We start from the raw sequence: 25864 nt of genomic DNA, 5'->3' as shown, positions 1-25864 counted from the left end.
GGGGGGGGGGAATCTGAACTTACTTGAGTTTTGCCATTTGAAAGTTAAGCACCTCATTTAAGTTAATAGAAGTTCCTCTTCTGGTCAATAAAAAAAGAGATTTGTATATCCTGTTCTCAGACAGGTAGGTGGGGTCAGTTACACTTTGAAGACTTTTTTCTCTTTCCTTCAACTCCAGAGGAAATATAGTTTTATAGGCTGGACTAGACACATGTTTTGAGCAGTTAAAATTAAGCAAAATGAATTTCACTCAAAGCTATATGTCAGGAAAGAGCATGGGATAGTCCCTTACTTCGTTCATGGAACTGAAATAATTGACAGTGTTATTTTCAGCATGATGCATTACCTGCTTTTTAAATGTATCCCTCTAATGATGATATTGCACTGGTAAAAGAGTCAGACCAAAGAGGAATGGATTTGAACACTTAATGGTAGTATGCAGCAAAGCAAATATAATGAGGATGACTGTCTCTGCTAGTGGATACTTCTGTACAAAAGAAAAAAAAAAGTAATGGATTATTCTTTAAAATGAACAGATCCAAGTAGGAGAGAAAAAGTAAGGCCAGACTGTAATTATTGTGAGAATTTATTCTTCAATTAAAGGTAGAAAAATACATAGGGGGCTTTACCTACTATTACTTTCTACAGATAGCAAGTGCCATGGCTTAAAGGAAGTTTCACATGTCTTAATGGAAGCATGAGCAAGATGGGAGAAGCATACCATATCCCTAAATTAAGAGATGCCATATGAAAAAACTGAAATGCACTTAAAAGCTACAGCATAAAAACACAAGTCACTGTGTCACATACAGGTCAAAACCCATAGATGAATGGGATTTTTAGCATTAGGCAGCTCTATCTTTTTCTAGTCGTGTTACCACAAGTAAAATATCTTTTCCTTTAGTGGCTATATCTGAATATTTCTGCATTTTTTTTGAACATTAAATTCACTGCTGCTACTGTATGTTCTACAGAGCTGTTTATTTACTGTACTGTTTCCTTCCTTCTTTGTAAATATTCCAATTAGTGATTCCTAAGGCTGTAGGATGTGTCTCATCAACTGGTGAAAGTAGGATAATATCTCTTCTGTGAGCAGCTACACAGTAAGGGCTTACTAATTCTGGCTCTGAATGCTGTAGTCACATCTACAATGTGTCAGCCATGATGACATTTTAATTCAGAAAGCAACATATGTTTCCTTCTCATTTATTGCAATCACTTTCAAAGTACTTATAATGAAAACATTAAAACCGTGCAATGATTCAAAATGTATTTAGTTTAGCCTTTGTATAGATACTAGATGTTCTTTGATAGCATGAGCTAATTAGCCCGTAAAGTAGTTGGTACTATATGAAATGAGAAAGAACCAAAATTTCAAAGTCTTGGATATAAATTATGTAGCTATTCTGACTACAGTATATGTGCTTTTATTCATTTTGTGTCTGAACAGTTCTGTATAGCAACACAAGATATCCAAGATCACCCAAAAAGTGGTTATTCTTAGCATATAAATTAAATAGTAATAACAATGTCAGTTCCCTTTAACAGTTTTATTATTTGCATTTTGTAAAGATACCACCATCACAGACTATTGGAAATGGGGAGTATGAACTGGTAGAAATACATTTTTACCTTTTCCAGCATTTATCCCTAGGCGTGTACCAGAGGTTACTTTGGACTGAGATACAGGACTAGATAGATCTTGGCAGTCAAACCTAGTATCATCTAGTATCTGGTTTTGGGAAGCATAATTTGCTTATTGTGTGTAAAAAATTCTTTAGTGAGTAGTTTAGTAGATAATTTTTTAGTTAGTATCAAAGTAACAGACTCTCAAGGAAAGGGTTATCCGGGAAGATCTTATGAGAAATAAACTTCTTACATGCACATCCCTGAGAATGCTAAATGGGGTATGTAAGAAAGGTTGGGGTGTGTTGGAGGAGATAATGATATGTTCTATGACTCTACATGATTTCTTTAGAGGCTCACTTTGGCTTTTATCAAGTAGAAAAATTGGTTCACATTATTCTTTTCCATCAGGAATGTAACCTGCAGTATGTTCCTTCAGTTAGGGATCGTGCCAGTCTTGCTTTTGTCATTGTAAGTCACTGGTAACATAGAAAAGAAAATTGTCATTAAGTTTCATGCAGATCTTAGAGTCCTTTTCCTTGTAAAATTTGAACTGAAGAGACACAAGGAAAACATTTTTCTAAATTAGGGCCTTTTAATGCTTAATTTTAAACTACTCCTTCCTTTCCTAATATTTTGCCTTACACTTGAGAAAGCAAATTAATATTTACTTGGCTGGGGGATCCAGTTCCGTAAAGGATTTGCTGTGAGTTCGTCAAGGTCAGTTAGTTGATGGAACAGGAACTGACAGAAAGCAAGAAAAAGAAAAGGGAAAGACAAAGGGAAATGTGGATAAGAAATAAATATGGGGAAGACACCGGGCACCAAGAGGTCAGATGGCTAGCAGGAAGCAGCAGCTTAGAGGGGGGTTAGAAAGCTCAGGGCATTTCCCTAAGGAATGAGAACTACAGTAGGGTGGGGGCTGAGCTCCTCCTGCAGCCCAGACACCCAAGCAGCCGGATCTCCCTCTTGTGGGAGAGAAGCTGCAGGCAGGCAAGCAAGCAGGCAGGCGAGAACTTCATCACTATTTGTATACTAAATGTGTTCTATGGGCAATAACAAAATGGTGGACTTAATTCTGAAAAAAACACTTCACCTCCAGAGACAGAGATGTATCAACATCAGATGATGCAAAAAGTGCATTTCATTGGCCATTTCCAAGGTTTTCTGATGTGGACATTCACAGATTCTTCTGTTTATAAATATATATATATATGCTAAAGTCGAATATAATTTACAGTTTTCAATACCATGTATAGAACAGTAGCTCTTAGAATATCCCAGTGTGATTCCAGCAAATTTCAAGTATTAAATTAGTGTTGTATAATGAATCAGTTTATATGAACTATTGCAGTTGTAGCTTTTCTCAGGACTCTTAATAGGTAATCATGTAGCCAAGTTTCCAATCTGAATTTGAGTACACTCATGTTCTTTTTTCCTAGCAATAATTCAGAAAAGGCTAAAGAAGGAAAAGAAAGCAAAGAGGAAATTGCAGGAAGCACTTGAATTTGAGACTAAACGACGGGAGCAAGCGGAACAGACACTGAAACAGGCAGCTTCAACAGATAGTCTCAGGGTCCTAAATGGTAAGAAAACAATTTTTGCTTCTGTGATTAACTTACAATTGAAGTGCCCAAAGAAGCTTGTTATACTGAAAATTTATAACATGATGGGAAAAAAAAAAAAAAAAAAGTCTATTTCCTGCATTCAAGTGATGCCTCTCTCTTGTTTTGGCACTTTATATAGTATGTGCAAATAAACTCACTGGAGAGAATGTTCAAACTAGGACAATTTTATATTATTAGCTCAAGAAGTCAATTTTTTTTTCTTCTTCTTTTTCTCCCCCCCCTTCATGCTTGAAAAATCTATTGCTCATTAATCTTCCTAGTCGTAACAAAAAATTGTCCTGGCCTCCAGACATTGTTCAACATTAAAAAAACTGACAAAGGTTGATTGTATTGTAATTCAGCATTGGAGTAACAGGTTGTAAAAAGGACTATAAGAATCAAATGAAATATGTGTCAGTCTTACCTTTCTATGTTTCTAGACTCTCTGACCCCAGAGATAGAAGCTGACCGCAGCGGGGGCAGAACAGATGCTGAAAGGACAATACAAGGTAGGAATTTGCAAAAGGCTATAAATCTAGATCTTGCTATATGAGTTTTTCCTCAGCTTTAGACTGCTATTCAAGCATGTAGCCTACCATCTGGGCTACATCAAAACAAGTTCAAACAAGGTCAAGTTCATCTTGCTTGTTTATAAGAGAGAATACATTCTATGCTGATAGATTTTCTTTAAATTAATAGGTCATTTCTGTTTATACAGAGCAATTGAAGAAGAATAATTAATTTGAGGCAATATTGGGTTGAAACTCAGACATGCTGGATGCAGTTTTTGTGAATATGTATAGTTACATGTGAGATAACAATTTTTTAAAGGTATATTTGAAACTTTTGAGCCTTTTAGCTAAAGAAATGGCTAAACCTAACGGGTAACTTGCAAGGCATGATGAGAATTTCATAACTAATATTCAGTGGCAGATACTGAAAGGTATGTTTCAATAAGCTACTCTGAGTATTACTGATAAATAATCTGTTTATTCCCTTCCTGGATTTTTCATTTACCATATCCCATTATTTACATTTTAATAAAACAAGTCTACTGAGTACATTTATACATGAAATACTAAAGAAAGTCATATTACTTCTCCTAAATGTTTATATCTATATATTGTAAACAACAAGATATTAGTAAAGAGCAATTTTTTAGGATACTATTAAAGTTGTAATGTCTTCTCTAGTCAACAGGCAAAATCTACCTACATGAATACTAAACAGTAACAGTAGCATTTGTTTTCAATCATAAATGAAGGTGCATTTTTCAGAGGCAAGCCTAAAATTATTAGCATAATCACTCTCACTTGCCTTTATTTTGCATTTCAAAGTCAATCATCTTAATAGTATTATTTGACATCATCTGTGTGTTATTTAATCACTTTTTCTAATTCCTAGAGTTGTTACTGGTGTGCTGCAAGGAGGCTATAACAACAGACTAAAAAGTCAACAAGCTTTTAATGTATTGAGCCTATAAACAAATCCAAAAGAGGCAATAAGTTCTTATGTAGGACAAACACATGTATATAAACAAAAACATTTAGATTTAAAGCAAGTTATGTCTGCAAAGTCAATAGCTCACAAGTTGGAGTATGCCAGATTAAATGTTGCCTGGGAAATGGGTACATGTTATGAGGTTTGTTATATGAGAATCCTAATTTCCTTCCCATAAAATATATGCTTTATTCAAAGCACCATTTGCTGTAATTCATTTAGTAAGAATCCAGTCATTATGTCATTTTGTTGTAATCCAGTCATTTTGTTATTTTGTTTGGTGCAAAGACAGACTTCTAATTTCCTGGGAGGCCATTCTGTTACACTAGTCACTGCACTATCTGAGCTCTTTGCAAATATTAATTACTTCATCTTCAGAGCATTCCCGCAAGGAAGTGAAGTTTGGAGTATTCCCATTTGAAAGCAGGGAAACAGAGTCACAGAGATGACAAATTGCTTAACTTTTAAGTAGCTAGGACCTATTTTTTCAGGATACTTTGCATTTTTTGGCAAATGTATTCAGTGTATTTAAAATCACTGTTCCTGTTCAATTCCATTTCATTTATGGGCTGAGATACCAAGCTGGATATTTATAAAATGAACAACACATAATTACTGAGTATTTTGGAAGTATGTATTCTGAAGGACTTATCCCAAACTACATAGGAACAGCACTTCAGCTTTTTAACCATGATTATCCATTCTTTTCCAGCTATCCTCTGCCTGTTTATGCTCATTTCATGTATTTCCATTTCTGCAACAAATTAAATCAAGGGCTTACAAGCAGCATTCTCAGTAATGATGACCTTTCCTTGATTCATCTGTTCAAGGTGGTGCAAGAAAAAAAAACAACCCACAGATGATTATTTAATTAAAGACTGGTCCATAATATGTTTTGATCAAGTTATTGGATCACATTGCGAAGGCAACCTTAATTCTGACATTTCCTGTCTCTACTTTGCAGTCTTAACATATAATTAAAATAGGTTTTTCTGTGGAAAAGTAAAAAAGAAGGAAGAAATAGAGTTGCAATTTCTTATCATTTAATATATTCAGCTTAATTGTCATACAACAGTTCAGAGCTTTTAGATCTACCAAAATATGTAACCATACAACACTAACTGTAGGAGTTATGTGGATCATTGTCATTGTGGATTAGCTATTGTAGGCTGACAGGTTTCAGAAACAGTTAATGGCAGACGAGTAATGCTAAGTGTCAGGACTCTTTGTGTTCACTTCCAGTATTGAAAGGAGGATTCCTTTTCATCATAACCTCCCTTTTCTGTGTTGTCCTTAGCATGTATCCCTGTTACTCCTGTATCTCTGTGTTCCAGTTCCTTCTGGCTTCTTCCTCCTGACTCCAGTTCCACCTTTTATCAATGGCTAAACACACTCTCTCCTGGCTCTACATTACATTGTGTTTCTCTTTTGCCAACTTCACCTTCTTCCAGCATTCTATTCTGAACTCAGTTTCATGCCACCCTGATTACTGCTTTAATTAAAAGTTCTTTCTCTCCTCAGTGACCCCCAGCCCCCTGTCTCTGTCTGACCCTTCCACTTGGCTGCTTCTCTTGTCCAGCCATTTTGAAAGTCCATGCTGCATTGTCACTCCCCATTAGCAGCCTTCCCTGTTTGGTACCACATCTCTCTCTCTATTCCTTGCTTCCTCTCACCTCCCCATCAATCTCACGTTCCCTACTGCTTTCAGTACACATTCTGTTTCTTCTTCTGCATCTGGATATTGGGGAGAGCAGCACTGAGAGAAAATCAAAGACAATTTCTCTGTTCTTATCTCAATATTTAGTGCAGCAGTTATTTGTAGGAATGAGGAGAGAGGGTTGCAGGGAATGCTGCTTCGTTCTTGCAACGCCAGGATAAAGCATGCTCAGTACAGATGGGCTCCTTGGAGAATTTAGCTGCAAAACACTACAAAAGCTTTCTAATGGGTGAAACTGGGATTTTTCCAACACTTTCTAAAATTTTCATTGGGGCAACAAAGACCATGTCTTTCCAATTTTGCAAAATTTCAATTATGTCCTTACATTTTATCTACAAATGATACTTTGTATATTCTAGTATGTGCTATAGAATTACTATATAGAATATACGCCATATTCCATAATAAAGAATATAATACTATCTTTTTCATGTTTCGGGTTCTGGAAAAAAATACTTACTAGGGAAATATTTATGCCTTTCTTATTCCTTTCAAAAATGTATCCTGGTATCAAAGCATGTCTGGGGTAATAGTGTCTTTATCCACAATCATTTAATTTTTTTCGACTTACTGTATTAAGCATGCTATGCAGTTCTATAACGAAGCAAACAAAAGTTGGAAAGCTGCAGCATTTTGTAGTGAAGTGAAATAATTGAAATACCAAGTGTAATTTCTGCATTTAAGAAAACATTACACAAGGAAATCATAATTAAAAATAAAGTTTTGATCTACCCTTTGTTATAAATAAAAGAATCTATGTCAACTTGAAGTTATATTTAATGTTTATACTTTTCACTATAACTTTTGTAAGGAATGTGTAAAAGATAATTGCATTTGTCAATAAGGTGGTTATGTTCTGTTCTGTTTTTCATCATGTAGCACTCATTCAGATTCACTTTTAGTTCATGTAAAGTCTGTTATAAAAGGGGAGATATAGTAAAAATAAATTTGAATATGAGACTACAGAAAGAAGCAGTACAGGTTATTTTAGGGTTGGATTTGGGTTTTTTTAAATACTGGGTAGATAAGAGTTTGCTGGAATATACATAAAATACAAATAATCATAATAAATAACCCAATTATGGGTCTCCTTTTTTAACAGATACAGATACTGAGTTATTAGGAACTGGTGTAGACACTGGTTTTAAATGTTTTCTTTCTTGCTTCTGTTTAAAATAATAATAAAGCCCATTATCCTCTTCTCCATACATATTGTAGGTTCACTAGATGCCTATGCCTAGCTCCCAATCCGGTTTCCCAAGACCCCCTCATCCCACACAAAAAGGTACCATACAAAGATAATGTTTGACTTTTATATACTGTTTTGTTACCAGACCTCTTACGAAGCGCTAGAACAATGACATTTACTGCCTCTCTTACTTTCTTATTTCCATTGACTTTTTCTTCCCCATTTGATTACTTACCATGTACTTATCTGCCTATATTATTAATTTTTCTTTTCCTCTATAAATCCCGCATTCCCAATTGTCTATCTCTCTGTAGTTTCCCTCCCAAGTCCTGCACATTCATCTTAATTCCATTTAAACACCACTGCCTTTACACATTATTTAAATTCCTCTAAAAGTGTTCTGCTTCTGCATTGTCTTCCCCATTGCCATTCTTTTCATATGGTGTCCCTGCCATATCTTCCTTTTCCTAAATGACTCCGAGATTGTTTTGTCCTCTTCTCCCAAAGCTATCCCAATAAGAATAAGGAAGCTTAACCAAATTTTTTCTCTCTCAGGATGCTATTTTGTTCATCTGTTCATCTTCTCTATTTCTTTCTTATATTCTAGCAAACACCTCAATCCATACCATTTCTACTTTCTTCCAATTAATTTCCAACTTCTACATGCCATCATTCCAGCTGCTTCCGAAACCAGCTCCACCATTTTCTGCTAAGTCTTCTCACCCTGTTTAGTTCCCATGAGTTCTCAGGCCTAACTTTTTTTTTTTTTTTTTTTTTTTTTTTTTTTTTCCAAAAAATATCTGTGTTCCAGGAGACCCTTTGCACTCTGCGTGTCCTCAAACATTTCTGGTCCTACTCCACTCTTGCAGTCAATTTTTCATTAATTACGTATTCTCCTCTTGTTCCTTTTGTCCATCAATCAGTTTCATACCTCAGTTTCTTTGTCTGCTGCAAATATTTTTTTTTCCTTCTAGCACATTATCAGCCTTTCTCCAAATAAGTCTGCTATTTTATTGTCCCTGCCCCTTAGCAAAATGAACTTATGCTTTCTAAGCCCTTTTCCCACTGTTTCTTCTTGCCTTTTTCCAGTTCTCCACCTCTTCTTTAGGCTCATATTATCAGCATAGTTAAGTGTAATGCTAAATGGCTTCAGACTATGCTTTCCTAATGTAAGAAAAAGAGCCACTCAGCTATCATGCACATAAAAGCTTCCAGGGCCATCTGTCTTTTTCCCTCCCAGAAAGGACGAGGCAGGAAATGGAGATGTTGAGCAGATGCAGGAATAGAGAAAGAAAGCAACTGCAACTCAGCACACTGACTGCATAGTCCCGTATGAAGTTACTTGTAAGGCCTTTGAAGGCTACTGAGGAAGAGTGAGAAAGAAATTATGATTTAATTTTGTCTGTACCAAGAAACTAATGTGTGCATTTTGCTGCCTGAGTGCTAGGGGAAAGCTGCCCTGCAGCTGTTCTCCACATTAATAAAAATTGCCCTGATAGAGCTTCAGTCATTTTCCTGAAAACCTAACCTAAATTGTTTTCTGCGTTAGTTTGAAATTTGTTTAATCTATTTTTCAACAAGGAAAATCAGTGTAATAATCTCAGCAAATGATAGTCCTTGATTCTTTCTTCTATATTGGTGTTTGAAAGACAGATATCTAAAGGACTTCCACAATGAAAAGGAACTTTTGGTGCTTCTGCAAAGCTTGTCCTCATGGTTCCATTTCTGATGTATATATCTTGGACAAAAGCAGGTAGAAGTGTGTGATGATATTTCGTATGAGATCAGAAACTTTATTGGAAAAGGGCATTATCAAGGCTGTAAAGTCAAGCATTCCAAAATTAGGAAATGGTAGAATTAAGGTTGTCTTCCGCACCTTTGTTCAACCGTCTTTGTGTATGCATCACGATATAATCTTTAATTATATGATTAGACACTGTATTTTTCACAGTACCCTGTCTCATTCAGTGCAGGGGACAAGGATGTAGCTGAATAAATGGTTATATATCCAATATTTTCTTTATCTTCCGTGCTCAATGTGTGTTTTCATGCTTTATAAAATACCTGGTTTATATATAATACTTTCATCATTAGACATCAGGCTTTACAGAAGAGGTGTGAATTATTATCTTAATTTCTTTCATATATTAAATCTTAATTTTGGCATTTCCTAACAGTTGAGTGATTTGCTTCACCATTTGAATAATGTCCTAGGTAACCATTTCCTGAGCTTTTCTTTTTAAGTAAACTACAAAGTCAGAAGTTTCGCTGTGAGATGACATCTGACAGCCTTATGGACTTGAACCTTTAGATTCACAGTGATAAAGCCAACAAAGTAACTAATAAACTGTAATACCTTATTATGAGCAGTGTGGTCTAAGGAATGACCATTGCCAGGGGGGTTTACAGGTATTTGTTGTGATAAATAAACACAATCTTGGGATACGTTTCATGCTCTTGGGCATAGAATCTTCCTTCCATTTTTCATGAAGTCTGTATCACTTTTAACAGTGTCCCCATCAAGCTTTCTTATCCCTGTTTCTTCCTCACTTCTGGCCTTTGTATCAGTCCTAATAACCATTTAAAAAAATTTTTAGTCTTTATAATCTTCTTGCCTCTTTTTTGTCTCACCTTTCACAACAATTTTCTATTTATATCCAGTCATAATTCCAGCCTCTAATTTTAACTTCTTACACCTAATATCCTTCTTAATCAAGATCCAGAAGTCTCCAGATACTGGCTTGTAATACTCTACCCATATGCTACACATCCAGTTACTTGTCAAGATTTCTCCTTCTAAGAGACTTCAGATGACTTTACCTGACTTTCTTGCCCTATCTGTGTTCTGTCCCCTATCTTTCTTTCTATTCTCAACTACTGGGTCCTGTTCTTGTCTAGTGACTCCAAACCACTTGGTCCTCAGCTTCAGTCTAAGTTACTGTCAGCCAACCATTTCTTATTACTAGCTCCCTTTCACAGTGTCTTCCAGTACCCTGGTTTCTGTGTTTCTGTGTTTAACCAGTCTCAGTCACTCCTCCTAGTCACATTTTCTGTCTTTATTTATGATTCCAACTGCTTCAGACTTCTTGTCCTAATTTCTCTAAATCTTAAGCTTTATATGACAATGTTTACAGACCTAGAGAAGGTTACTCTTGGCTGCTAATCATAGATAGGACACCTTTTCCAGCGCAGGACTTCTCTGAAATTAACTAGTGATTTTTTAAAAAATAGTTTTCAATATCCTCAAATGACAGGACATCTATTTCTTTTCTGGGGTCATCAGTCGTCTTTGCAGCACATTTAACTAAAATGTCTTTTTCTTTAGTCTTTCCTTCATTTATTTTGCCCATGATATTGACTGTGATGACCAGCATCAAGTCCATCTCTTTTATCTCTTATCTTTCTTTAGTGTCCCTTCAATAATTGCATCTTTCTCCCAGGGCTTCTAGCTCATATATTTGCATTTCTGTCTGTTCCTCTCCATGTCCCCCTTCTTCTTAATCAAAACCAATTCCATTTGCTTCCATAGCTCCTCAAAGAATAGGTCATCCATCTGTATAATGCCATGTTAACCAGTGGTCATACATTCTCTACAGTGTTAACTGATTAAACTCAAGAAAAGCAAAGCACTTTATTCTTTATACATTTTACCAAGGTTTTCTTGCTTTTTTATAATTAAGACATCTTAGAAATGTTAATTTTACATATATATCAGTTTGTAAATTCTGCATTTTTATTCAGTTGACACTTGCTTATCAGTTATTCCATTTTTATTGCCACTTAATAAGTACTATGGATTTGTTGTTACTCATTCATTATTTCACAAGACTTGTAGCAGAAAGGTGCTTGGGTTTAGTATAGATCCAGGATTCTCAAATGGATTTATTATGTCGTTTTCAGGATGAAAATACGTTTTCACTTTTCCATGTCACATTTCTTCTTCTCTGCTGACCCATTTCAACACTGTTTCTGCTTCTCTTGTATTGTTGCTTTCCCATTTTCCTTCCACCTCTGTTTCAACCTCTCCCCCTGCCAAAGATTACTTCTGAATAACCCAGATCTTTCTTATTATGCCACTTCTTTGACATGCAAAACAATGTGTGTGTGTGTGTGTATGATCTGGAGATATGTGTCTGCTGGTTGACCAGGTAGCTGACTAGGAGATACATGCATTCTGAGGGATCAGTGACAAGGTAGGAGATATGCATTTTCTGCTGGACATCTTGTTGCTGCCTCTTGGCAGCTGGGCAAATCAAACAGTACATGATGCTTCTCAGCAGCTGATGGACCAAACAAATGGTTTTTCAAGCTGCAAGAGACCCACGGCCCACCTGTTGTGTAGGCCTGCTATAAAGGTTGAACATTTCATCAGGGAAAAGAAGTCAGGAGCTGGAAACAAAGCTGTCAGAAGCCTGGAAGGCAAAGGGATTTTTTTTTTTTTTTCTAGATATATTGAATAACTGCCCAAGGAAACATCTGCTACTTAGCTAGGCTGTTTATGGAAACAAACAGCTGACTATTCTAGACTCATAGAAATATAAAATGCTTCTGTGAAGCACCAACAACAAAACCGTGGTCTGGGGTTTTTGGAGATGAACGTTTCTGTGATTTTTAGGACACTTAGCCTGTTATTCCATTAGGCCAGATTTTTTTTCTAAAAAAGAACCTAATAATTTCCATTTAAGTTGTGAAGAAGTCTTTTTTCAGCTTAGAAGTCAACAAACATTAAGAAGGTCTGTCTATGTTTGTGAAGTACCATGACTTGTGAGAGTGTGACTCAGCAATCTAACAGATAGGTTTTGCATTTCTCCTTTTACCTGTCTGATTATCCACATTCTTTCTTAAGTTTCCCATTTTTAAGGTTTCTGAAGTTCAGTAAAACAACAGGTTTGACTCTCTACACCCTTAGTTAACTGCAGACATAAGAGAGAATCGCCTCTGTAATGTGACTGCTGCCCTCGAGGTTATTCTGGCACCTCGACTTAAGAGTAGTGATCTGAGAAAAGTGCGAATAAGACAACAGAATGGAGCAAAACTGTTGTAGTGACCCACTAGGGCCTGATGTCTGCTGTCTTTGTTATTGATCCTTCTCTGCAGGCCAGAGTTTGCCAGAATCAAACAAATTGATGCATTGATGAAAACATGTGCACATGCACCGTTCAGTTTTAGCAGCTGAAGGGTCCTGTGTTTTCTTCATTGCTCTTCTCTTTTTTCTTTCTTAACGCTCAAAAAAAAATATTTTCAGACTCAGACCTAGCAGTGGTGTTAAAGGGGGGAAACTGTTAGAAGTTTAGTGTCTAACCCTCAGTGACATTTAGTGGAGCTGCTTTACTAACTCTTTTTGGTTAGTCCACCCGATTCTATTTTATTTTTGCTCAGTCTTCCTAAAATATTTGCTGGGTAAACATTGTTCCTATTTGCAATAACACATACTTCTAATGCTTCATTTTCCTTCCGATTAGTGCCTTAAACTTCAGCTGCTTTCTGACTGCAGTGTGTAACGCCTTGTATTAATGTCAGGGTCATGCACTTATTATTCATCTGTATAGTGCTATGCACTTCAATGAAATTATATGCATAATAATAAATAACAACTTTAATCTGTGTGCACCACCTTGAATTTCATTACTATTACAGAAGGTGTATCTCTGAAAATAGGTTCTCTAATTTTCATACATTTTAGAAAGAGCTGGGTTCTCTCCCTGTACTCTAATTTAGATATTTTTTTCCCCTAAGAAGAATAAGCCTTACTAGTTTTACCAGCTCACAAGTTTTGAAGACATTTGTTTTATTGATTTTTTGGCTTGACAGACAATCCAGCATAGTTCCTATTTTAAACAGAGATTGTACATTAGACACTTAGGACATCTCTTGCCAGTTTGTCTTTCACCATTGAAATCTGAATACTCAGTGAGGAAACATACAATAAAGATTTATTTTGCTTCATATTTCCTTGACTATGAATAAATACTGAAATTATCTTACAATGCCTGGAAACCAAACAGTAAGAAATATGTCTCCTATCCCCCTGTCTAGGAGTCCAGCACTTTGGCAGGTTTTCAACCCAAGCTAATCAATTGAAGGCAACATTGATTAACTTAAACAGAAGGTGGTATTGATTGCAGACAGTAACCTATAAATAGATGATTGTTTCATAGCATTCACAGGTCATTGTTAGCTACCTCTTTAAACTTTAAGGTACATAATCCTGTTATCTATCAACCAAAAAACAAAGGAAGGGCATAGAGTTTAAAAAACAGTTATATGTATGTTGCAGAGTATTCTTATATACTCTCATTCAACACATATTCTTATATAAACTTTTTCCCATTATCTTTGAAATTGCTATCTATTGCAATTTACATCTCATTTTATAGCTGTATATATACAAAGCTTCTGGAAAGCAAATATGTTCATGGCTTTTCTACTGAGATAAATGATTAATCAATCAGATGCTTTCTTCCAACATGGTATTTTAGTACACTTTTTAAGCAACTGTGTAAAATTAATGACTAAGCATGAACAGAGTCAAGTGAGAAAATTCAGGACAAGAAGAATATTAAATAAAACACATTCTGCACCAAAGAGGCTATTAAGACTTTATATAGAATTGTTTTTACTTGTTTCATTTTCATTCATCTCTTCCTCCCTCCCTCCTCCATGGTCATATTATTCAATGAGGGAAGGATAGGATAGATGAACTCTTGCCTAACAGACTTCTGAGGTCACCCCAGTTGTCTTGCTACCTGGGAAAGATGAGCACTTCAAGCCACCATCCAACCTATTTATGTTTCCCATAAGTACCCTGTTCCCTTCATCTCATTCAGACTGAAACCTGAACAGGCTGGTAAAAACACACATTTCTAGCATAGTCTCATCAGCTGAAAAGCAAATCACTTTTTCCCTTCTAGAGAAAGAACTAAAAGACTTTATTTTTTAAATCACGATGAAAAATTGATTAAGACAACATCATCATTTCAGTGAAACGGTGTTTCTATAGCCTATCATGAAACAGATACAATGTGGATTTCTACTTCTTTCACAACTGAACAATAATCCTGTGCCTCTTTATGTTGGTTGGAGAGCTAGATCTGCTTGTGTAAGGTGTTTATCGGTGTTTGCCTCTACACTGTGTAGAGAACAGTGTTTGCATTTTTTTATTAAAAAGCCCAAGCTCCCTGACTTTCAAAAAGATCTGACATTTTTTACCATTGTAAATATAGCCCTTTGGCCAAGTAGAGATGTGGACTTGGATATGCCAGCCCAGAACTTTGTTAAAATGCGTTGGAGTATTCTTGTACTTTCTGTTCTTTGAAACATCTTTGCCTTCTATCTCTATATTCAATATTATAATCTTTTCATAACTGCTTCCCCTTTTTTCAGTTAAAAAAAAAAATCAATTTCATTGTGAAATTTGCAAGAGTAATCATATGAAGAAATAGGTAAAGAAGTAAAGTTGGTCTTTAGCAGATATTCAACAGAATTAATTTAATAAAGAGTGTATAATTCTTTTCAATTGCTAGTGTAAATATGTATATCGAAACAGGAAACAGAATCAAGGCATTGAGGTGAAGGAAAGCATGTCTGTGCATAATAGTTCTGATAAGCTGTTTAAGAACAGATTATTCATGAGAAAACACAAATTTTGTAAATCTACCAAAATTAGCTAGTCCAAAAATAGTCTCTTAAATTGTTGTTATTTATTTTCAGAGGGTAGTTTATATATTATCATGTTTCTGAATGAATGTAAGTTTTAGTAAACATATATTTGTTTGTTTGTTTATTTTACTGATTCCAGTTTGCAGCCTTGTGGTGTGTCTCAGATAAATGGGTTTGAGCTAAATCAGGAGTAACTGGAAAGCTAGAAGTAATGTTATCATTGCAATATTTGAACAACTTTGCAGTCTTTAATGGATTTAATCTTCACACCAGGAAATACTCCTGTGATGCAGAACAAAGCAATTATCTTTATATCATAGAGGGGCTAAGGAGCTTGATCATGGATTTGTCAGAAATCTGTGGTAGATCAGAGACTAAATTTAAATCTTGGAAGAGTTAAAATTTTCATTCTGCCCTTCAAGTTTTTGCCCTTTTTATATGTTTCTTCATGCTCTCTCATTGTATAGACATATGGAAAACTAGATGAAATTTATCCACTTGAATATTGGTGGTAGGATTTATGTCCCAGAACTTCATGCTAACAGGATACATGTAACACATCATCCGTGCTTGCTCTTGGCTTGCTCAAACTGATGGCTAACCTCCGTGAATATCAGGGTAATGACAAAGTGTTACCTGGTGTAAGTCTCTTGAAGTCTTTTCTTTGTTAGACACAGCTTTGATAATACAACAATGTATGTTGCCTAGCATTATTTGATTATTACTTGATTTGATATGATTACCCCTCACATATCAAGTTGACCTTACATGTTCAGCTTTTGTAAAAAAGACATGGGATAAACTCTAGATTCTGTTACTTCTACATAAAGATAATCAGTTTGCTTAAAATACCTTGCATAATGACATCTTTGTTTGAAGCTAGAGTAAAGTAATGGGGAATGGATTATTTAATTTATGTAGGTGCTGCCAGCTTCCTAACCCCAAAGCTCCATTGAATTTATTTCTTCAGCTTCCTGGTATACAGACAGGCTCAATACCTGCTATACTTTTCTACTTACAGAAGTGATAAACCAGTATCACTTTTCTGTACTTCAGGAGCTGAAGAATAAGCATGCACGCATTACTACATGCTTTCCTTTCAGTGTTTTGGTCAAACCCACAAAGATGTAATATTTCATTAAGTCTAAGTCATCAAATGCAAATCTGTCCCCAAGTATTCTATGGCAACAGCAAGAAGCAAAGGAATTGCCAGTCATTTACATGGAAGAGTATTCAGTGCATTGCTTCTGTGAGGTAAACCCATTTTACACCAGCAATGGTGCAATAGTGTTCATTAAATCTTTTTACGTGATCATACCTACCTATATCCCCTACCATATTCTTGAAATGACTGTCTCCATTCATGGCAAGGTAAACAACGATTAGTAAAGGAATATAGCCAAGTAATGTCATTTCCCTTAAAGCTTTACACAAATATTGTTTGAGATGATGACTATAAGATGTTATTGACTGTGCTGGTAAATTACTTCAATTTATCTGGGAAGTAATATGTGTTCATGAACCCATATTCCTGATCACATCCCTGAGTCAGGTACCATTCCCTATTTCTCCTTTTGCTGTCAGATTCACCTACAAATCCAGTTTTCAAGCCTGAAGAACTGTAGTGAGTTAGTCTTGTGAATGTAACATGAGGGTCTTCTTAACTGTGGAAAACACGAGGGGAAAAACTATGAGGATGCTTATCTGGAAGCATCACTCCAATTTGAAGCATTGTGATAGTAGCACACAAGGTGAAGGGTAAGGCAAAACTTCAAGTACTGTGTTTCCAGTTGTTAAAAGGGAAGAGCCAGTGAACGAATTAAGAAGGAGTGGCAATTCAAAGCAGTAGACTAGGAAAATATTTTTGCCACGTGAATTTGTTTATACAACTCAGACAGAAGTAAGCTTTAAATAGGGTAAGATATGAGGAGAAACAGCATATGAATTTACAGCCAGAGAGAGGGATAGGAAAATGAGGGGCAGAGACTTTTTATGAGAAGAAATTTAGACACTATGTTGTAATGACAAGTCAGAAGTAACAAGCAAATGGGTTACCTTGATTTTAAATTCCACTGACAGACAAGATGAGTGGTTCATACTGACTAAGAGCAGTAGTAGTGGGGAAGACAAGTTGGAATCTGAAGGGGTGAACGATTAATTGCTCTGTTTTCCCAACCTGAGATTGTCAGAGCAGCTAGACATTCACGTAGAGAATCAGAAAAGCAGGCCGAGGTTTTAGATCAGACAGGAGGCAATAGACCTGGAGTATAAAGGGCTATGTCAGTCGCCAACATGGATATGGTAGCTGAATTTCTGTTTGTGGATTAGACTAATTGGATATTAAGCATGGAGAGGGAGACAGTGGGAGGAAGATCACAGCCCTGAGAAACTAAAACAAAAAGTTGAGGAAGGAGCCAAAAAGATCAAATTGAGAAAGAAATTAATCATGTGAATGGAGAATAAGAAACTAACAAAGAGAGAACAGTATTTGAATACCAAAAACCTTTTATCAAAGGCTAGTCTAGAAAAGTCTAGGTGGTAGGGTATGAGCTGCTAGTTCTAAGATTTGGCTAGAAAGAAATCATTAAATGCAACCACATTTAATAAAAGTTTTCAAAAAAAAATCTGACTAGCAACAGAATTGATGGTCAAGGAATAAGGTACTTCCCAGCATTTTGCAAGTATTATGGTCATTCATCCATATGTTTAACTGACACATTCTTACCCAGTTAGGAGCATAGAGTATTGTATCAATGTTGTTAAAGAATAAATGACTTTTCAAAGAATAGGAAAGTTTCACAGGTTTTAACTTCAAGTTAAAGTCCTTCATTACATTTTCTCTTATCAACAATGTCCCTGAAGACAGGATTCTGTTTATACAGAATTATTACAAAGTGAGTTCTAGAAATTTTCTTGGATATTTTTACTAAACCTCTGTGGTAATTGCACTTGAGAATTTTCTTAATGGTAGTAATCATCTATCAAAAAACGTCAAGCTAGGCATGGCCCCATTTTCTCTCTCCTTGTTGTATTTAAAGAGAAAATCTCAATTTCTGTCAGATGCTGTAGATTTGACACCTAACTGAAAGAAGATATAAATTAAATCAAATCATTGCACTTCAATATCTTATTCCAGATAAAAGGTATGTACACAGCAAAACTTTCAAAGGGAGGTGCCTTCAGTTGGAACTTGGTAAACAGCTGGAAGGCATAACACCTGCAAGGAAAAAAAAAATATTTTGAGAGGGCCACATAATGTTATATTACCTTTAATTCTACAACCAGCTAAGAAATTAAGACATTTAGAGTGTAAGTGAGCAAAATATTCTTAATAGCCTTCTAGCAGCCTGTTTTTGTGAAGAGTACCAGGTAGTGATTTTCACTGTGTGCAGAAAACCTGGTCTGTACTGGTGTAAGTGTTAATGAGAGCAACTGAAAATCTACCTCTGTGTACTTTGTCAAATGCATGCATGCATATTCACATTATCGAAAAAGAAAACTTCTTTTATATTATCAGATTTTGAGAGCATAATAAAGTCTTTGATAGAGCAATCTTTGCTGTAGTAGCTTAAACTACAGAATAAACATACCTTGTGTACTGCATATCATAAAATATGATTTAAATGAATGATATTGAAATCAAAGTTTCAATTTAGGAACTTGAATGTATTGTTCTGAAAAGCCTAGTCAGTTGTATTTATAGCTTCATATATTCACTGGAGGAAAACAGTCTAGCAACCTAGGGATCCCTCTTACTTTATGCGAGTGCAGTTGGTTTTAGATAACAGGATCAGGTCCACAATTTGCTTTTCTTAAAACCTACAATAAAAAAAAAAAAAAAAAAAAAAAAAAAAAAAAAAAAAAATGCCACCACTATACAAACTACAAAGGTGAAAAAATGCTGTATCTTGCATTTTTCTACCTCCTGTGGCTAGGGACAGAATCCAGACATGCCACAATAATGTTTTTTATTTCTACTGTTCAAACCATATTAATGAGAACATCATTTTGGAGAACTAATTATTTCTATTTGTCTTGTGTCACACTTTCTAATTCCCCTATATTAGCACAGCCAAAGCAAATTAATTGCTTTTCCAGTAGTTGAACCTTGTCCAAGAATGAGCTCACATTCCCTTCCAGTTTTGCAGTTTCTAGGAGTGCATTGTGTCAAAAATTTCTCTTGATACTAAACATAGCCCAGAGAATATCTTTACAGATTTCTGTTGCTGCTCACTTGATGAAATTTATAAGTTTAAGTGACCCACTAGGAAAGATAAAGTTCTTAGCTGCAAGATTATACATCAAAACAGTTAAAGTGAAATTAAAATTAAATGAATGAATCTCACTGAAGCAAAAAAAGCAGTAATTAATGGTTCCCTTAATTGTCTTCATAAAATATTTGCATGGGTCTAATTTGCATAATTTGCATGTATTAATTAATCTTTCAAAGGAATTTTGTGCTGAGAGAAGCCAAAAAATCTCTTTGTTTTATTTAACATCTAATGAAATATTTATCTTCGTTAATGAACTTCTCATCTTCATTAAAATAAAAATTGCACAAGTTTGTATGTTTTAAATGTTTTTATAATTGAAGTATACAAAAAAATCTCTTCAGACCTACAGTATCTGAAAAACAAACACATTATTGCACATTTTGTGTCATTGTGACTACAGCGACATTTAAAATTTGAGAAACCCTATTCACTCTACTAAAAGTTTTTCAAGGAGTTTTAAATTACTTCAATTTCATGTTAACTGATATTTATTTTTTTTACTTTACAAGTAGGAACGACAAGGTAGACATTTTGGTATTTTTTATTGTCAACCTGTGATGCATAACAGCCTTTATAGAACAAATACTATGTATAGAAAAAAAAAGACTGGCATTGTAGGTTAAATTTAAAATACTGCAGGAGTCTGTACATGGTATGGGATTAGATTATACTCTACTAGACTAACAGTTGAGGCAAAACCAGTTTGTGAATTGCTGTCTAACATTTAATGATTGAACTTGGAGTAAGACTGATGACAGTAACGATTATGAAGGACAGTAGTGGCAGAGGAGCTAAATGACGGGTTGTGGTGATCAGCAACTTTGAGACATTATCCAAAGTAGCTAGACATCCAGAATAAGAATATGCAGTGCAAAAAAAACCCCAATATCAAAGTTTTGTGCAAAATTTGAATATGCAAGTGTGAGGAGATGAAAAGAAATTAAGTACTTTGTAAACAGCTATTTCTGTAAAAAGAATAGGTGTAAGAGGATGATGGTTAGTTTTTCGGGAATAAAGGTAAAGGCTATTATTTAAAAAGGAGACCACCTACAATCCCAAGGTAATGTATCAGCTACTTAATATTGTTGGAAATAGTGTCTGTGGAAAAAGAATAGCAAAGTATGGTTCAAATAAAATAGCTTCTATACAGAATGTTAACACTGTGCATCCTAAGATTTGTGAAAAGTAGTTTCAATTCTTTCAAAGATAAGTACAATGTTACTGGAATAATAAAAGTATACTTGAAATAAGGAAATGATTTGGGATATAGAATACAAAGAAACTATATTTGCACAATGAAACAGCATGATGGGACTTGTACTCATTTTCAATATGCCTGCATATGCTTAAATCCTGGTACAAGGAGTTTATAAACATATTAATGTGTTTGAATTCATTTTAGGCATACAAAACCTTAGAAAGCCAGCCCTACAGAGACAGAAAGTAGGAGCTGTTTAAGAGTACTTTAAGACACAGCACTCATTGTATAAAAGTATTTCAGAAACAGGATGTTTAAGCTATAGAGATTGTATACAGAGCCTCATATTCTTTACTACATTATCCTATAATTTTTTCAACTGATAAGATATAGTGGAACTTTGCTGATACCATAATGGCAGTATAGATATTGCTGTGTATTATGAAGGTGTGGAATAGCTGCTGAGGCAATGTAATTATCTATAAAATACCCGAACAATATCAGTGGGAGGGATGTGTTTCACTTCACACATTTGTGGGGTAGACATCTTTATCTGAGCTATTTGGCTGGACTCCTGTTAAAGTCAATGAAGAGTAATAGACAAGTCTCTCCCTTTGAAGAAAATGAATCATAAATTCTGAGTTTTTTCATTGATTATAAAGGGAGTCTACAAAACTGGCTCAAACGTAGCTATCCACATTGCAGGTGTCTGAAGTTAATGTGATGAATCTCACTGTTGTGTATTTTCCTTTTTGCTTGCCTCAGAGTTCCAACATCACTTGTGACAGTGAACACACTATGAACAGCTGTATTTCAGTCACTTCTTGTAACTACTGATGTTGGAAATGAGTAATCGTGCATCACTTCTGGAAAAATACCCATGCCTGACAATTCCTTTCCTGGTATAATTCTGTGACATTTCCATACTGTACAGTTCTAAAAGGTGCATAAGGCATGACCCTCAAATGTAGAAAGGATAACTTGAATTCTGCTTCAATCCTGAAGCTTTGCAGCATTTATTTCAATTGGATGCTACCATGGGAGGCACAAGGCATGAAACAGGAATCGAAAGAAGCATTCCAAAAACTGAAGTAACAACAAAAGTGGACATAAATTGAGAAGTAGAAATAGAGGTAGATGAAGTATCACAGAACTCTAGAAGGGAAAATGGTATCATATTACTAATATAGTTGTATTGAATTACTGTAACTGTATTACTATATCATTACTAATTTGTAATGGACAACTAGTAGATGTTTCTCCATTTAAATATAGTTTTGCTTGCAAACAAGACATGGGCTGGAATTAACCTGATGAATCATAGAAGTCTACAATGTAGACATCTACATCTGTGCTTGTCACCCTCGATCCTCTATGGAGGGAGTAGAGAGAAGAGTCTATGGTACAGTTCAGTACTAAATAAAATAGGTGTCTATATTTCTCCTTTGTCTATGGAAGGATTTTTTTTTTTTTTTTTTTTTTTTTTTTTCTTTTAATTTTTGGTTTGGTTTGGCTTGGTTTTGGTAGTGTTCATGGGATTTTTTTTTTTTCCATACAATAAATCCATATTATAGCAGAGGCTGCAATTATACTCCAAGATAGTCTAATTGCAAAAGATAAATGAAGTGTGTGACACAGTCGCCAGAAGTATATGTAAGGAGTCACTATCTTTGCTCATTTGACATTTGCAGCAAACAAAGAATCAAGTGGATAATGTCAGTTTCACAAAATGGTGGCATTTGTTTGGGCTGCTTTCGTGCTTTAGGTCTGATGTTTTGCCATTGAATGATATGGTAAAGAAATAGCTCATTTTGCATGCTTCAGTGCATTTTTAACCAATGACTTAAGCCAGAACCAAATCTTTATCCAGTCTTTATCTAATGATTTCTTGATGGCAGCACCAATGTTTTGGTATCTCACAAGAGTGTTGTGAAACTTAATTAATGTTTGTAAAGTATTCTGGACTTTGGATGAAAGGCAAAATAGAAGTTCAGTTATGTTATTAACTTCTGCTTTTATATTTTCTTGGGTGACTGATTAGAATCCCAGGCATTAAAAAGAGATGTTGTCCTGATCCAATGTCAGGGGACATTTTGATATGATCCCAAGAGCGAGATTAAGACACAAAGAAGGTCAAATGCTGTACACCCAAACCAGGTTTTTATTATTAAAAAAGTGAAGAGGGGTGTCATGTGACATTTCAGTCTCTCACAGAGGTGGTACAAGATACAGCAATTTACAACTATTATCAACTAATTATAGTTAGTTTCAAGTCTAGTACAGGGAAACAGTTGGAAAAAAATGTAGGATTTAGTAAGATAATACTTGATAGCCATAATTTTATGTAAAGACAGCATGCTTGGATTTTCATATGAGAAAAATGTAATAAACTGACTTACCTCAATTATTCTTTGTTAGATCAAAATTGGTGTACTACTGAGTGGCAGCATTTTGGTGTAACAGGTGACAGTCTCTCTTTTATAATCCTAAACTATCTGTGGGGTCAGTAGTCCTGTTAAAAAGAACGAGACTTCAACATTCACTTTATACTTTCAAGAGGGAAAACAAGCAGTTAGACTTAAAATGTAAATAAAACTGTACAGCGAGATTGTATCAGGCAGACAGCACTTTGAACAGGGTTAAGAAAGCAACCACATTCCTAAAATATCCCTTCAACTCAATTGCTTTATTACTCTTATGTTAGGTTTTTGGGGTTTGTTTTTTGTTGGGTTGTTTTTTTTGTGGTTTTGTTTTGTTTTGTTTTGTTTTGTTTTGTTTTTTTAATAAAAAGACACTCTTGCCATTAATAAAGCTATATTAATTTAAACTAACCAAGAATCTGATGGTTTAATTTTAGAGTGGCCAGATTCTAGTTTTTGTCCTTTCTCCTTTTGGCAGTATGATAAAATAAAAAAAACAAGACACTTTTATGTCCTTCAGAAATAGGAAATATTTTATTTAAAGATAAACAAATCTTAATATGTCTGTAAAATCCATATAAATGTCATATTGTAAACACCAATTACTATGCCAAATCTATTTTAATTCTAAAAATAGTGTTTTCTAGCAGTGGTTATTTTTATATTGATATAATTAAGAATTATGAGATAAAAAAATTAGTCTATGTATAATTCAAGCATTCAGCTTTCCCATGGATTTGATTTGGAACTTGACCCATCTCTATTAGTATCTCAAGTTCCTATGAAAGAATAAAAAGAAAAGAAATAAATCAACTAAGAAAAGTAAGTATAAAGGAAGTGAAACTAAAATTAACACATTTGGAAGGAACACTTAGCCAGCATCACGTTCCATCTATAGCTAAAATTTGCTGTCAGCATATATCTATAATAAGTATTCTTCCAGTGAACTGCCAGCTGGCTTGTAAAGGAGAAAATCTATTCTATAGAATAGACTGCTAGCTTTAAAAAGAAATCTTTAGCTTTTCAACCCTTCACAGGAAGTATTTTCGTTATTGTAAGGTTCCATAACACCTGAAGGACAACCTGGGAGACAGCAGCATATATAATGGTAATGTGATGTCATTTTGTTTTTCCTAGTTGAGAAACACAAGTGTGTATCAGTAAGGGTAAAAGGAACATTTTTTCTATTATATTGTTGTCAACCTTATTTTTTAAAAGTGATGCAGCCTCTAATAGCTTAGGAAAAGCAGCAATAGCATAATAGTGTGTTTTGTCATGGATGTTAGGAAGGATGGATCACAACGTGCTACGGCTGGCCTTGGAAACAAAGCATTATGAAGTCAAAACCAAAAAAATTTACAGTGCTGGTTTATGTGCATGAAATTAGAATAGAGATTGTTAAAAATATACAATGCTATATTAGGCTGTATTAGATAATTCAAGTTTTGACTTGTTTATTTAGTCTCTTTGTTGATTCTGCAGATTTTGCCTGTGACAAACTGTCGGTTGAACCCTTGCATTAAAGACATGTATTTTTCATGATATTGTTTCGAACTGCAATATGCTGGCTACAAGTCCTTTCAAGTAATCAAGCTATATTGAATACAAACATAAAATAAAAAGCAGCAATAATTTGCTCTCAGTTTTAGCCTTACACTCTGACTCAGGTATACACTCTTAGCCATTGAAGAGAGAACAGTATGTATGTTTGCACGCTGATGAATTGAACATAAAAATATTGTGGTTGGATCAGGCTCCTTGGCTTCACTAGAAATACTGGAAGCATCAAAAAAGTGGCATAACTGACTGGAGGATCAGTTCCATTTTCAACCTTATCATCAAATTTGTTATGACAATCACAGTTACTATCACTGCAGTAACTATGCCATCCTAAGCAATCTGGTTCCCAATGCTAAAACATTGAAATGCTAAAACGCTATTAAAACTTGCAATTCTATTCCAGTTCTAACTGGGCAATAGTTCCAGAGTTTGATCTTACATATTCAAGTGATGAAAAAGAGTCCTAATTTTACAAATTAACAACTAAGGTTTTCCTGTGTTTTTTGGTGTTGTTTTTTTTTTTTGTTTGTTTGTTTGTTTTGTTTTTTTTTTTCATATTCTTGCAAAACCTATGACTCTTAGATTTTGCAGATAAAATTAGCTTTATATCAAGTCTATTTTACCAGACCAGATATTCAATAAATATATTCAGGATATACTGAATATCAGTTCTTGCCTGTCTTCCTACTAAAATGGCATTAGGGACAGGACTAGATGGGCTTTAAAATCCGCATTTGCAGGCTATCCTATCGCAAATACCATCTTAAAGACCATTTTAATAGGTCTATCATTTGGGAAGCCTACACCCCAACTGAGTTGCTGCAATAGAAAACAGAACTATTTTGTGTCTCTCTTTACTATTTAACTTATATATATATACGAGGAATAATCTTTCCTATGATAAGGATATCAGTAATTTTATTTTCATCTTGTGGACTCTATTGCTGGTATTACACTAGTAGCCTATTCTGAAATTATTCCAGTTTAATTCACCTTGAGCATGGGTAACCAGCATCTGTTCCAGGGAAGGTCCTGCAAGTGACTCGTACAACACTATTAATATGTTGCTATTGAAAATAAACAGTGTATGTGGAAAGCTGGGGGGGGAGGGGGG

At 34.9% G+C, this 25864-nt stretch overlaps 1 protein-coding gene across 6 annotated transcripts in view; it reads left to right on the top strand.

Annotated features, from left to right (window-relative positions):
* DACH1 (dachshund family transcription factor 1) overlaps nucleotides 1–25864 on the top strand; it is a 271940-nt gene that overhangs the window by 232532 nt on the left and 13544 nt on the right. For 4 of the 6 annotated variants that reach the window (XM_026856377.1, XM_026856385.1, XM_026856403.1 and 1 more), the window contains 2 exons: nucleotides 3069–3212; nucleotides 3674–3742. In XM_026856377.1, coding sequence (XP_026712178.1) covers nucleotides 3069–3212; nucleotides 3674–3742 — 213 coding nt within the window. Of the gene's footprint in view, nucleotides 1–3068; nucleotides 3213–3673; nucleotides 3743–7668; nucleotides 7736–25864 lie in introns of all 6 variants that reach the window. The other 2 variants (XM_026856420.1, XM_026856393.1) reach the window with 1 other exon arrangement.

Source organism: Athene cunicularia (assembly GCF_003259725.1).
Source record: "Athene cunicularia isolate RWA chromosome 1 unlocalized genomic scaffold, athCun1 chr1_part1, whole genome shotgun sequence".
Lineage (NCBI taxonomy): Eukaryota > Metazoa > Chordata > Aves > Strigiformes > Strigidae > Athene > Athene cunicularia.
Note: the sequence above shows the minus strand (reverse complement) of the source record. Positions and strands in the feature narration are given on the sequence as shown.